Raw genomic sequence first — 12,976 nt, 5'->3', positions numbered from 1 at the left:
GTCAGAACAGAGTGATATTGACCTTCCCCCACTTCCAGCTCATGCAGCGCTTCTCATCCCCATCTCTCCACCGAAGCCCCTTTCAAAAGTGAACTCATTCTGCTGAATCCAGTGGTGGTCTTCCAGTATCATCTTCACTTGGCTTTTTTTTCCTGGGGGTGGGGGGGGGCGGGCCGGGGATAGTAACATCTGAATCTGTTCCCGAAACACCTACTCTTCCTGAAACATTCTACTCCGCAGGCTCCCTGGCCACTGAACTGGTTTTCTCCTTGGTCCCTGGGGGTTCTTTTTTTTCCCTCTTTGCACTCTCTAAACATGGGTCTTGCTTTCTACTGTTCTCTCAAGAGTATCTGTAGATCTTTTTTTTCCTTTAAATGGAGATGAGGGTCTCACCATGTGGCCCAAGCTGGTCTCAAACTCCTGGGCTCAAGCAATCTGCCCGCCTGGGCTTCCCAAAGTGCTGGGATTACAGGCGTGAACCACTGCGCTCAACCTCTGTAGATGTTTCCAGCCCTGATTATTCATCTGTGTTCAGCTCGCTTAAAGTCTTTCTGTATCTATTTATTGTGCTCATGTTTGCTCATTAATTCCCACAGTTCCTAACATCTGCCAGGCATTATTCACACACTGGAGATATACAGAAAACAAGTCTGCTCCATCCTGAGACACACTGGTGGAGAAAGGGCAGTAAATCACCAGTGAACATCGGGTTTGCGGTGCCACGAGAGACATGCAGTGGCTACAGGGGCAGAGAGAGCCCTGGGAGCCCCCCAGGAAGCTGGGGAAGGCCTCCCCGAGGAGGTGATATTTGTCAGGAATGCCGAGTAAATAGCAGCTAGACAAGTGAAAATGATGTGTATGTGGGAGGGGTGGGGTGAAGGGGTTGGTACAGGGAAGTTCATTCTGGGCAGAGAGGAAAGGGAAGATGTAAAGGTGAGACTGCGTGAAACAATACGAGCAGCAGTGAACTGTGAGTAACCCGGTGAGGCATGGCTGGCCTAAGGGCTTGCACACGGCTGCAGAAAGGAGATGCGGCCACAGAGCAGGCAGGAGCCTTGTGTTGGAACCACCCTGAAAGCTATGGAGAGGCCCTGAAGGATGATAGCTGGAGTGAAACAAGCAGATTTCTGTTTTCACCGAGATCACTGGTGGAGGCTGTGGGGCAGGCTCAGGAGGGAGGCAGTCCGTGATGGAGATGGGAGGGAAGGAATCCAGGCAAATGGCACCGGTGGCCTGAACTACAGCACTGGAGATGAATGACGGACTTACAACAAGGAGGGAGACTCTTTGGGGCTGAACTGGTGGGGAAGGCAGGAAGGACATGGATGTATAAGTGGGAAATGTCTGGGGTGAAACCCTAGGTTTGGACTTTCGGGTAAACGATGGGTGCTTTTCATCAGGTAGGGAGTGAGAAAGGGAAACAAATTTAGCAAAGAAACAGTACATGTCGGCTGTGTGCGGTGGCTCACGCCTGTAATCCCAGCACTTTGGGAGGCCAAGGCGAGTGGATCATGAGGTCAGGAGTTCAAGACCAGCCTGGCCAACATGGTGAAACCCCGTCTTTACTAAAAATACAAAAATTAGCCGGGCGTGGTGGCGGGCGCCTGTAATCCCAGCTACTCGGGAGGCTGAGGCAGGAGAATTGCTTGAAGCCAGGAGACAGAGGTTGCAGTGAGCCAAGATCACGCCACTGCACTCCAGCCTGGGCAACAGAGCAAGACTCTGTCTCAAAAAAAAAAAAAAAAGAAAGAAAGAAAAAAAGAAACAGTACCTGTCAAGAGCTGATGGGACAGTGAAGTGGAGATGTACTATAGGCAGTAGGATATTTCGGTCTGGAGCCCCAGGAGAGAGGGAGGTCCAGTCTCTAGATCTTGAGGGACTCACGGGAGCCATGAGCTCAACAAAGTGGTGAGGACAGGGGCTGGGTGGGTCCCCTTGGGTGTCTAACGTGAAAAGCTCAGTAGGCAGAGAACTGAGTCTTGGGAAACAACCTATTTAGGGAGTGAACAGAGGAAGGAGAGCTCGATCCAGAGTACAGCATCAGCCCAGCCAAGGCACTCCTCTGAGAGCTGGGCCTTAGAAACCTCCTTCTATTTGTCTCCTCCTCTGTGGTTTCTCCTTTCCCCCGTCCATCTTACACTATGCAATAAAACGACATTTTTCTGAGATAACTGTCCTATCTTTGTTACTGAATAAACAATTTTTCACAGCCAATGTCCAAGCCGAAATCTATTGTCAGGCTTAAACTACCTCCCTCCATTATCAGTTACTATATCATTTCCTATTTCTCACTACATATCTGCCCACATGTCAATCACAGGGCTCCTGGAGGTCTCTCCTTTTTAAGGTCTCATTAGCACCTCCATGCCTCACTCTTGCTGGTCCTCTCCTCTGGAATGATGTGCCTTACCCTCTCCACCCATCCAAATTCCACCCGTCCTTCTACTTCCTGAAATCTTTTTTGGCAGCATCAGTCCACACCAGTAGCTCTCTCCTCAGATTTTCACTGCATGGGTGCTTCAGTAAATATTTCCTTGTTTCTTGGATGTTCATCTATTTCAACTACAACTGCCTGAGCTCCCTGAAGTTGGCCACAAACTCACGGAGGGAAAGGACATGTTCTTCATTTATTTTGTGCCCACAGCGAAGCCACCAGTATTGGTCAGAGAGCTTCCCAAGCAGTCTAACTGTCTAACTGTGCCCCCAGAGCCACACGAGGAGCACGTGGCAGGGGGTGGCAGCGAGCACCCGCCAGATGGCAGGATGAACTCTGGCATAAGCAGGCAAGAGAAATCTAAAGAAATACAACACTGAATCAAGACTTGAGTGTTATTTTGGAATACCTGAAATGAAAAACTGCAGACAGATCATGTGTAACATACAGCAGTTAGTAACTGAAAAAAATGACTTTCTGACTAAATAAACTCAGATTCTATGAAAAGCATCTAAAAATCAAGTTTTTAAATAAATAACAGTTGTATTTTAAATGAAATACACAGCATGAGATTGCCTACAATAAAAGATAAAGGAGCAAACAACAAAAACATGTATTTGAAACATAAAGAAGAAGATGGAAGCAAAAGTTCTACCTTAACCCTAATTAAACCTGAAGCCTGGCACTGAGTTTCCTGCCAGCCAAAGTGAAAAGGGGGAAAACAAATCACCAAGGAGCTCTCATATTGGGAGGTATATGAGTTAGGGATCAGAAACAGAGACCTCAGAGTCAGACACAGCTGGGTCTCACTCCCAGATCCCCATCAACAGCTGCATGCCCCTGGACAAGCAAGCACTCCCCTGAGCCTCTGGGGTCATGAGGGAATACCTGCATCTCTCTAGGTGTACACCGGGCATAAATGAGATAACATATACTGAGTACTTACTATAGGACTGGCAAAATAAATGGTGGTGGTCTTCTTACTGATAAAGAGTGAAACATGCTAATTCTGCAAGAGAGACAGGACCTAAGCTCCATAAGAAAAAGGACTGGGGGCTATCTTTTTTACACCTGTGTCCTCAATGTCCAGCCCTAGGCCTAGCATATAATAAGCACTAAGTACTTATTTGTTGAAAAGTAAATGAAAATAAACTTTTCTCCTGGTATTACATTCCAATACAACTGCACCCTGTACGGTACTCGTGCATGCACACAAATACGGCAGATAATTTCCAGTGGTGGTTTAACAAAAGAGTTCTCTACGTGGTGATTTATCATACTTATGTGAAGAAAATTGAGACACAGCTGAGTGAAGAAGTTCAGCAGGAGGCTAAGCGCTCAGGTTTGGGTGTACCCATGTGCGGACCCTAGAAGAGAACTTAGGAAGCTCAGGAAAAAATCAAGAGTCTGATCTGTGCTGCCCAGCAGACCGTCACTCAACGTAAAAGCCCAGCAAGAGCCCAGGGGCTGGTGTCCTGCTCTGGACTTCAGATCTGTTAGTGAGACCATCCTATGAAAGTGGAGGAGTCTGACAGCAGTGCGGACAGCCATAAAGGCCTGTGCCACTTCACAGGCGCCTGGTGGGAATGCACGCTCCAGCAGGGCAGGGGTTTGGGTCTGTCTCATTCCCTGAGGCCTGGGTGCAACCTGGCAGATCCCGTGATGTTCCAAGTATCTGGGGTGGGGAAAGACACCGTGCGGAGTTTACAGCAAGGCAGAAAAGGAGAACCACAATGTGGGTCCGTAGAATCCTGGAGCGAGGGCGTGCGCAAACAGCCAAGAATCCCACTTGCATAAACTGCTGCTGCACCATGAAGTGCCTGTCTGTAGGCCACAAAGTGAGCATGTGGTCAGCAGTGGAGACCCACCAAGTTACCAAGCCAGGTGGGCCGACAGAAACCCATCATCAGATGGACACGGGCATCTGGGCTCAGCATAGGTGGGGCTGCAGGGCATGGGTGAGCTGCAGAAGCAGGCATGCCAGACCACCCTGGCAGCCACCTCTGCTGCACCACAGCCTCTTCCCAGCTAACACAGACTACAACAGCTGGTGGGCCCCTCATGACCAAGTGACAGAGGGGAAAACAGCCAAATGGACAGGCTGGCTCAGGACATGAGTGGCAGCTGAAGAAACGGCTGCATGATGGCTCAATCTTGAAAGACAGCGATCAGGGGAACCCCCTATGGGCAGAGCCTGGGCAGCACATTTGGTCATCAACTCTGTGTGAAGAGAAGTGGCCTGAGGCAATTACACGTGTGGATCTGCTGGGCATGGCAGATCACCTGATTGGTCGGTCAGGGGACTGGAAGGGAGGGAACAAGGAGGATCCAGCTAAAGGAACAGCATCAAGTGTCTTGCAGGTCGTGCCCACCACGGGCATCCACCACAGAAAAGGCACCAAATGGAAGGTGGGCAGAATGACTGTGGCTCCATCACCAGATAACCCAGCGCTGGCACATGAATGGATGGCCATGGTGGTAGCACAGAGGAATGTGTGGGTCCCCCTCACCTAGGCCGACCTATCTCCTGCCACTATGGAGCATCCAACCTGGCATCCACAGAGACTGTGTGTGCCTGATAACTACGGTCTGCAAGCAGAACAGTCACTCAGCGCCGAGACTATGCTGGGCCCTTTCCACTCTGCAGTGTTATGGAACACATTGTCTCCCACCCCTTGCCCCTGCCCCAAATTCACACGCTGAAGCCCTAACCCTACGATGTGACTGTATTTAAAGGTAGGGACTTTAAGGAGGTAATTAAGGTTCAATGAGGTCGTACGCATGGGACTTACCCAACAGGACTGGTCCCCATTTTGGGACAACTCAGAAGGGCTCTCCCAGCTTCACTGTGCTCCGTAAGACCAGCGAGGCTTTTGCTGGAACTGCAGCTGCTCCCTCTGTCCCATCTTGCTGCCTTCGCCAGCCCGCCCCCATAGATACTGATGCTGACGGTGTTCTCTCATAAACTCTTTGTATAAAAATCTTCCTGGGGAGGCCAATCTGAGAAATGCAACTTCTCTGGTTTGCTTATGAGGACAAATTCAAAACTCTCCAATGGAGAATCTCCTCCCAGGATTCCAAAGGTATCTCAGACAACATATTTCCCCCAAATCTGCTCTTTTGATATTGGTGAAATGGAACTATCAGTCATCTATCTAAGATTATCTAGGCCAGAAACATCAGAACCATCCCCTACTTCTTTCTCTCCCTCATAAGCTCTGTGCCTCTACCTTTATACTCAATCACGACTCAGTTTTTCTGACCTTGATCATTCTGATTTCTCATACCTTTCGCTCTTCTCTCAGTTTCCTTGAAGGATTTACCTCCTGCTAAATACGAGGCTTCATCTGTAGCCTGTGTTCATCTTGGATGTAGCTCTTCTCTTACAGAACTTACTACTTCTTTGCTTTCAGCTCTCAGCTCTCATCCCTACAGAGGTGACTCCATCACCTATATATATATGTAGCTTCCACATTTCCAAGACAGAGATGTCCATCCTCCAGCTTTAAATACACCATGGGCATCTTTATGGCATGTTCCAGAGTCACTCAAATTCAAGCACATCTTTAAGAAACAACTTTTGCTTCTCTATTTCTCTTGTAGACTCTGCCCCTAATAAGCTGCCCCCTTCCTCCCACCCTGATATAAACTCTGGGACCTGCATCTCCAATGGGACTCTAAGGACCTCAAACCTGATTTCACTTCTCCAAACCATCGTGAGATCTGCAGACCTACTTCTTGCATCCAATGCTAGTGGAAGACAGAGAGATGGCAGAGGTAACTGTACGGTTTACAACTACCCCAGGGGTAAAGAAGGTGGAGGCGAAAAATGGGAAGCCCTGTGGGCTGGCTCACAGAAGTGTCCAAGAAACATCAGGCCTGAGGTTTTAGCCTGATGTGCACTAACCCTCCTTCTCTCACTGCCCATGGAAGACAAATGTAGTATCAGATTGTTTGGATGCAGAATTTGTAGACAAATGTGCAATAATTTCTGATTATTGATAGCAAGGTTGAGAAAACACAGCATTTTTTTTTTTATCTACTCCTTGGTTGTTCCACTGAAAATCTTCTTACCTTCATATTCTCTTCATTTCAACCAAGGAAAATCAAGAAATTTTATATTTGTTCTTCACTCCATAGCATATGATTAGCATTTTAACAGGAAGACACTGTGGCTTTTACAAGATTATAAAAACAGATAAATAGCACATCTTGTTAACTAGGTTGGTGTTTCTCTAAGAAGTCATGCTTATCTAATATAGGTGGAACAAGAATGTCCAGTTTGACCAATCTTTCAGCTGCAATTTATTTTTTACCTTTTTAAAAAACTAAGAATGGCCACTAACAGAAACCTACAATCTCTTTGGAAATGTCAAAATCCACTTGCAAGGCACTGGAATAAAATGTAGTCTCTATCTCACATGCAATCACAGAGGAAAGATTTGCTTGGGCCACTGAGAATTTCTAAATTTTTAGTGATTATTATCACTTTTACCTGCTGCTGTCTCTGTCGCCTCCCTTGTGCAAACTGAGAGAACATCAGCTGCCGGTCCAGCAGCTCCATTCTCTGCTGTCTCTGGATGTCCAGCGTGGCTCCCATCCCAATTCTGGCTTCGCTGGTGGGTTCTGAAGAAGAGAAGATGGGTTCAAGTGTCCAAGAAAAGAATTTTGCCATCCAGCTGGGGATGCAGAGCACCTGATGCACCTGGAACATTTTGCTGTCGTAGCACAGACCGGACATCTAGAAGAAAAACGTCCAATGTGATTGTTTAAATGTAGTATCATTTTAAAAAATGTACACGACTCAAAAATCAGCAGCCTCCAGACACTGCACATGGTATTTTTCTTAGTCATAGCAGTGTTAGGCAATAAGCAAAATCCTCTACCACACTGCAGAACACTAAGCAGTACAAATCAACACAAAATTGAACTTACTCAGTAAAACAAAATTGTTTTTTATTGAATTAGAAGAGCTGGCAAAATTCTAATCATTTAGTATTCAAAGTTCTGGTAAAAGATTGTCAAGACACTGTCTTCATTTTTTAAAAAGCCGTAAAAGATCTGATTATTGAAACACTTTCACACTGTACTGACTCTGCGGTTACCTTTGTTGGCAGATGGCCATCACAGAGACACCAGCAGAAAACAACTGCCATGTCTCAGCTGACCCAGTCACACGATCAATTTATCAGAGAATAAACACAATCTAAAATCTTGGTTTTTATTTACATAGTGTTTTAATCAGTTTTTCAACTACTGATTTTTCTAGACATTTAAAATCCTCACCAATATTAGTTCCATTTATAAACCAACCTTGTCTTCATCTTGAAGGTAATTTATAATGTACGGTTACAGAAGTCTCAAGGCTTCCTATGATTTTCTAGTTAAAAATGACTATGGCTATTCCTTTGTAAAAAAAAAAAATCTTGATGTGAATTTGATTCTTAGGATTAGAAGATCAAATTAGAACATATTTGACAACTTTCTAATATGAGAAAAGTATACTTCAATGTTTAAAAATAAAATTTAAATTGATGAATTGGCAAGAATTCTTTGAGACTGTGCTACACACCAGGCACTGTTCTGGGAACTTAGAATACAGCAAAGAACAAGATAAGCAAGGCCCCACTCTCACAGGGCTTATAGCAGTCAATGTGGAAACAGGCAGTAATCAAGTCAACACATACAACTATTTCTGGCAAGTTCTGGGAAGGAAATAAAGTGACATGGGGCACGAACCTACTCTGGGGGCAGTGGGGGACATCAGGAGAGCCCTCAGAGAAAGTGATACTTGAGCGAAGATCTTAAGGATGATGGGGTGCCCGTGACTTGATGAACTGGGGAAATAACATTTTGGGCAGAGAAAGCAGCAGATGCTGCGCAGCCCGAGCTTGGGAGTGTCTATTAGATATCTTGGGGGGCTACTGAGTGGGCAGGTGGCTATGTAATTCTAGAACTCAAGGAAAAGGTGGAGATAAGGATTTCAGAGTCACTGGATATGATATGACATTTAGGGTAACAGGACTAGAGGAGATAAAATGGGGGGGAGCAGGAGACACAGCAGAAGAGAGAACAGGACTAAGGACTGAATCCAGGAGTGCACAAATATTCTATGGACGGACAGAGTAGGAAACGCCAGTAAGGAAATCTGAGACAGGGCTGCCAGTGAAGAGAAGGGAAATAGAGTTTAGTTATCACTGAAGCTAAGAAGTGTTTTAAAATAGGGATGGTCAGCTATATCTAATGCAGCTGATAAGTAAGACAGAACTAGCCACTGGATGTTGCAAATGGAGGTGTTTGATAAACAAGGTATTTACAAGAACAGTTTTGGTACCAAAGACAGACTGTAGTAGGCTGAAGAGTGAATGGTGGACAACTTCTGGTTTCAAATAATTTCTGTGCCCCTTCTCTCAAAAATAGTACAAGACAAAGAAAATGAAAACAGAAACAAACTCCAAGGTCCATGAAACCAGAAACTAATCCTGAACCATGTTAACAAAATAGAAAGCTTATCAAGTGATTATAAACCACTCTGCATATAAGCAGCATATAAGTCCAAATGCCTGCAGAGAGTCCTGTGGGACTCAGACAAGCACAGGGACTAGAGCAAGCTTGTTCAACCTGAGGCCTGTGGGCCACATGTGGCCCAGGGACAGCTTTCAATGTGGTCCAACACAAATTCGTAAACTTTCTTAAAACATTACAAGGTCGGGTGCAGTGGCTCACACCTGTCATCCCTGCACTTTGGGAGGCCAAGGCGGGCGGATCACAAGAGGTCAGGAGTTTGAGACCAGCCTGGCCAACATGGTAAAAACCCGTCTCTACTAAAAATACAAAAATTAGCCAGGCGTGGTGGCACACACCTGTGGTCCCAGCTACTCAGGAGGCTGAAGCACAAGAATCGCTTGAACCTGGGTGGTGGAGGTTACAGTAAGTCGAGATTGTGCCGCTGCACTCCAGCCTGGGCGACACAGCGAGACTCTGTCTCAAAAAAAAAAAGAAAAATAGTTATGAGATTTTTTTGCAATTTTTTTAAAGCTCATCAGCTATCTTCAGTGTTAGTGTATATTATGTGTGGCCCAAGACAATTCTTCTTCCAATGTGTCACAGAAGAGTTTGAAAGACTAGATACCCTTGGACTAGAGGGTCTAGGCCCTGTGGAAGGAGGAGAGAAGTAGAGGGTTACTTAAGTCTGGGTAAGAGGCACCCCAGTTCCTCCTCATGCTCCATGTACCCTTTCTCCCCTCCACAGAGAGAAGGGAAAAGCTGTGTAGGGCATGAACCAAGGAGGGTCCATGTGGGTCGGGAAGGCCAAGGCCTCTGCACAGGCAGATTATGTGCATCTCATGCGGCTGTCAGCATAGGGGTTCCAGAAGAAGACAACAGAGGGAATATGGGGGAAAGGATATTATATTTAAAGAGATAAACAGCTGAGAGTTTTCTAGAATAAAGAAAGAATATAAATCCTTAGGATGAAAGGGCAAGAGTCCCTAAAAGAATGCTAAAACGAAATTTACATCTAGATCCACTGTGGTGAAACAAAAGAAAGAAATCCTTAAAAGCAACCAGGGATAAAATACAGACTGTTTAGAAAGAAAAAATAAACTGTTAGCAAATAACAGCAAGAAAAACTGTAAGATAATTGGGAATAAATAAATAAGATATATATAAGGCCTTGACAGAAAAAAAAGAAAAAGATAATAAGGGATATTTTTTCAAAACCAACCCTAGTGATAATAAAGATACCAGTTCCATGAATAGGAAGATGCAAAACTTTTAAGATACCAATTTTCATCAAATTAATACATAAATTAAATATCATTCAAAATAAAATCTTAACAGGGTGTTTTGTTGGAATGTAAATGCCAATCCTCAAATTCATGCGGAATATTAAAGGTTTGCATTTTAAAAACACCATGTTGGGAGAAAGAAGCCAGACCCAAAGCCTGAAAACACGATTCCACTTCTGTGAATGAATGAACCTAAACCACACACTAAGCAGTAAAACGAGACAGCAAAGCGCAAAGATGATGACTATGTGTGCTAGGAGGGGTCACAGAAGGGAGGGAGAAAGAAGGGGAAGGGGTCACAGGAGGGAGGTGGGAAGGAGGAAGAGAGGTGGGAAGCAAGGGGGGCACCATGGGCTGCGGGGCTGGCCAGGCATGGTCTGTACCTGCATGGTGGATTATGGGTATATTTGCTTTACAGTGATTTGCACAGCTTTGTCACAGTTAGTTTGTGTTGTATATCACAATTAAGAGTTAAAAGACAAATAAAAAACCCAGAAAAGGCAAGGCAATTTTAAAGAAGCGTAAGTCCTATCAGATTTCAAGACATACTATAAAGTTTGGCTACCTAAAACAGTGTGGTCTTTATCTAGGGTTACTTAAATAGACCAAGAGAACAAGAGCCTAGAAATAGGATCCTCAGTGTAAGGGCACCTGGTATTCAGCAGACATGGGTAAATTGGGAGGGAAGGGGCACATGGGCTATACACAAGGAAGAGACAGAACAGGGCCCCTTCCTGACACCAAACATAAACTTGCAATGGAATAAGAACTCAAATAGAATTCATGAAATTGTAAATCTTTCTGCACAAAATACAGAAGGAATACCTTTTTGGCACTGGGGTGGCAAAATATTTTAAAATAAGAAACATAAGGTACAAACTAGAAAAGAAAACACACATTGGTCTACTTTACAATTTAAAAGCTGTAGTATGCCAAAAGCTACCATAAGTGAAATGAAAACACAAGAGGCCTGAAGAAAGTACTCAGAATTCATACAGCCAACCAAGGCAGCATTCAGAACATATCAAGAAACCCTAGGAATGTGTAAGAAAGAGCCCAGTTTTAAAAGCATATGAAAAGGTAATTTCAGAAGAGAAAACTCAAATGGCTGACAAACTCATGAAAAGATGTTTATCCTCACTTGTTTTTAGGACTCTGAAATCTAAAATGAGCAATCTTAAATACAGCAACCGGCAAAAATGTAAAGGTCCTCTATCATCCAGTTTTATCTCTTTTTTTTTTTTCCATTTTGTGGAGAATGAGGTGTTGCCATGCTGCCCAGGCAGGTCTTGAACTCCTGGGCTCAAGCGATCCTCCTGCCTCTGCCTCCCTAAGTGCTGGGATTCCAGGTGTGAGGTTTTGGTAAGGATGGAGGGAACTGAGAACTCTCACACAGTCCCGAGGGAAGGTGAAGCTATGGCGCCTCTGGGGAGCAATGTGGCAACACCAAGTAGAGCTTTGAGGCTCATTCCACTGCAGCCCTGCATGAGAGAGAGAGGAAGCAAAAACAAATCATCCCCAAGAGGGGAACAGCTGCAGAGTGGGTTATTCATACAACACAGTACTATACAGCCATCCAGATGAACTCCATGTGCGTGTACTGATGTGTTTAAAGTGGAATGAAAAATACACATAGAAGGTATCACATGTTGCGCTCATCTTCTCGCAAAATTTCAGACAACAAAATAATAGTCTACGCCGTTTGTGCACACATCTGTCTGCGGTAACTACAGAATCACAGAAAGCAGTCTTTGCTGTAGAGGGGTGATGGGGGACAGGGTAGGGGGTAGGGAGAGGCATTCTCTGTAACAAATATATATTTTTAATGAAGAGAGACATATGAAGTCAATATGGAAAAAAAAACAGTAATGAATTGGAGGCAAGGAAGTAGAAATCCCTTTTCTGAAGGTCTGATATAAAACAGAAAATAGGGTGTATATCAGCGTTACGCTGATTCAGCAGAAGATAGCAAAATGTTATAAACATAACAAAATATTAAAAATATAATACAAATTAGAGCTATGAGATTTGAATGAAGTACAAAATTAAACATTTTTATTTTTCGGTCTCAAAGTATTCAACTGTGATTGTTGATTTGTTCATTGTTCCCATTAGCTATTTTAACTTCATATATCTAGAAGCTGTTCCTGTTTGTGGACGCTGTTATTAGGCACACAAACACAACTGACCCTTTCGTCATAACAAAGCATTCTGCTGTGTTTTTAGTAATACTCATAGAGAAGTCTACTTTGTCTAATCTTAAAACAGCCATTTCAGCTTTCTTATGGTTACTGTCTCCATAATATATCTTCATCCTTTTAATTTCAGGCTTTTTTTGTGTCTTTGTATTTAAAGTGTGTCTTGTAGATACCATATAGCAATTTTTTTCTTTTAAATTAGTCTGACAATCTCTACCTTTTGATTGGAGTGTTTAGCTATTATTCATACTTAATGTATTTGCTTGAATAGCTGGATTTTGCAATTTGGTTTCTGTCTGTCTCATCTGTTTCTTACTCTTTACTCCCCCTTTCCTACGTTCTTTTGTGCTATCAAATATTATTTAGTATTTTGGTTTTTTTCAGCTATATATCACTGTATTTTCCCCCTCATATTTGCCCTAGAGATTATAATATGCATTCAAAATTGAGCATAATATATTTGGAGTTAATACTGAATTACTTCATGTAAAACAGGAGAAGCTTGCAAGACCCTACAGTAAGTCCTCACTTAACTCACTGATAGGTTCTTGGAA

At 44.0% G+C, this 12,976-nt stretch overlaps 1 protein-coding gene across 2 annotated transcripts in view; it reads right to left on the bottom strand.

Moving 5' to 3' along the window:
• UBAC2 (UBA domain containing 2) overlaps positions 1 to 12,976 on the bottom strand; it is a 182,608-nt gene that overhangs the window by 39,066 nt on the left and 130,566 nt on the right. For both annotated transcript variants that reach the window (XM_063791892.1, NM_001246491.1), the window contains 1 exon segment: positions 6,930 to 7,175. In XM_063791892.1, the coding sequence (XP_063647962.1) occupies positions 6,930 to 7,175 (246 nt within the window).

This window comes from Pan troglodytes, chromosome 14 (genome assembly GCF_028858775.2).
Source record: "Pan troglodytes isolate AG18354 chromosome 14, NHGRI_mPanTro3-v2.0_pri, whole genome shotgun sequence".
In the NCBI taxonomy this organism is placed as follows: Eukaryota; Metazoa; Chordata; class Mammalia; order Primates; family Hominidae; genus Pan; species Pan troglodytes.
The sequence above is the reverse complement of the archived record's forward strand: the minus strand, read 5'-3'. Positions and strand labels throughout refer to the sequence as shown.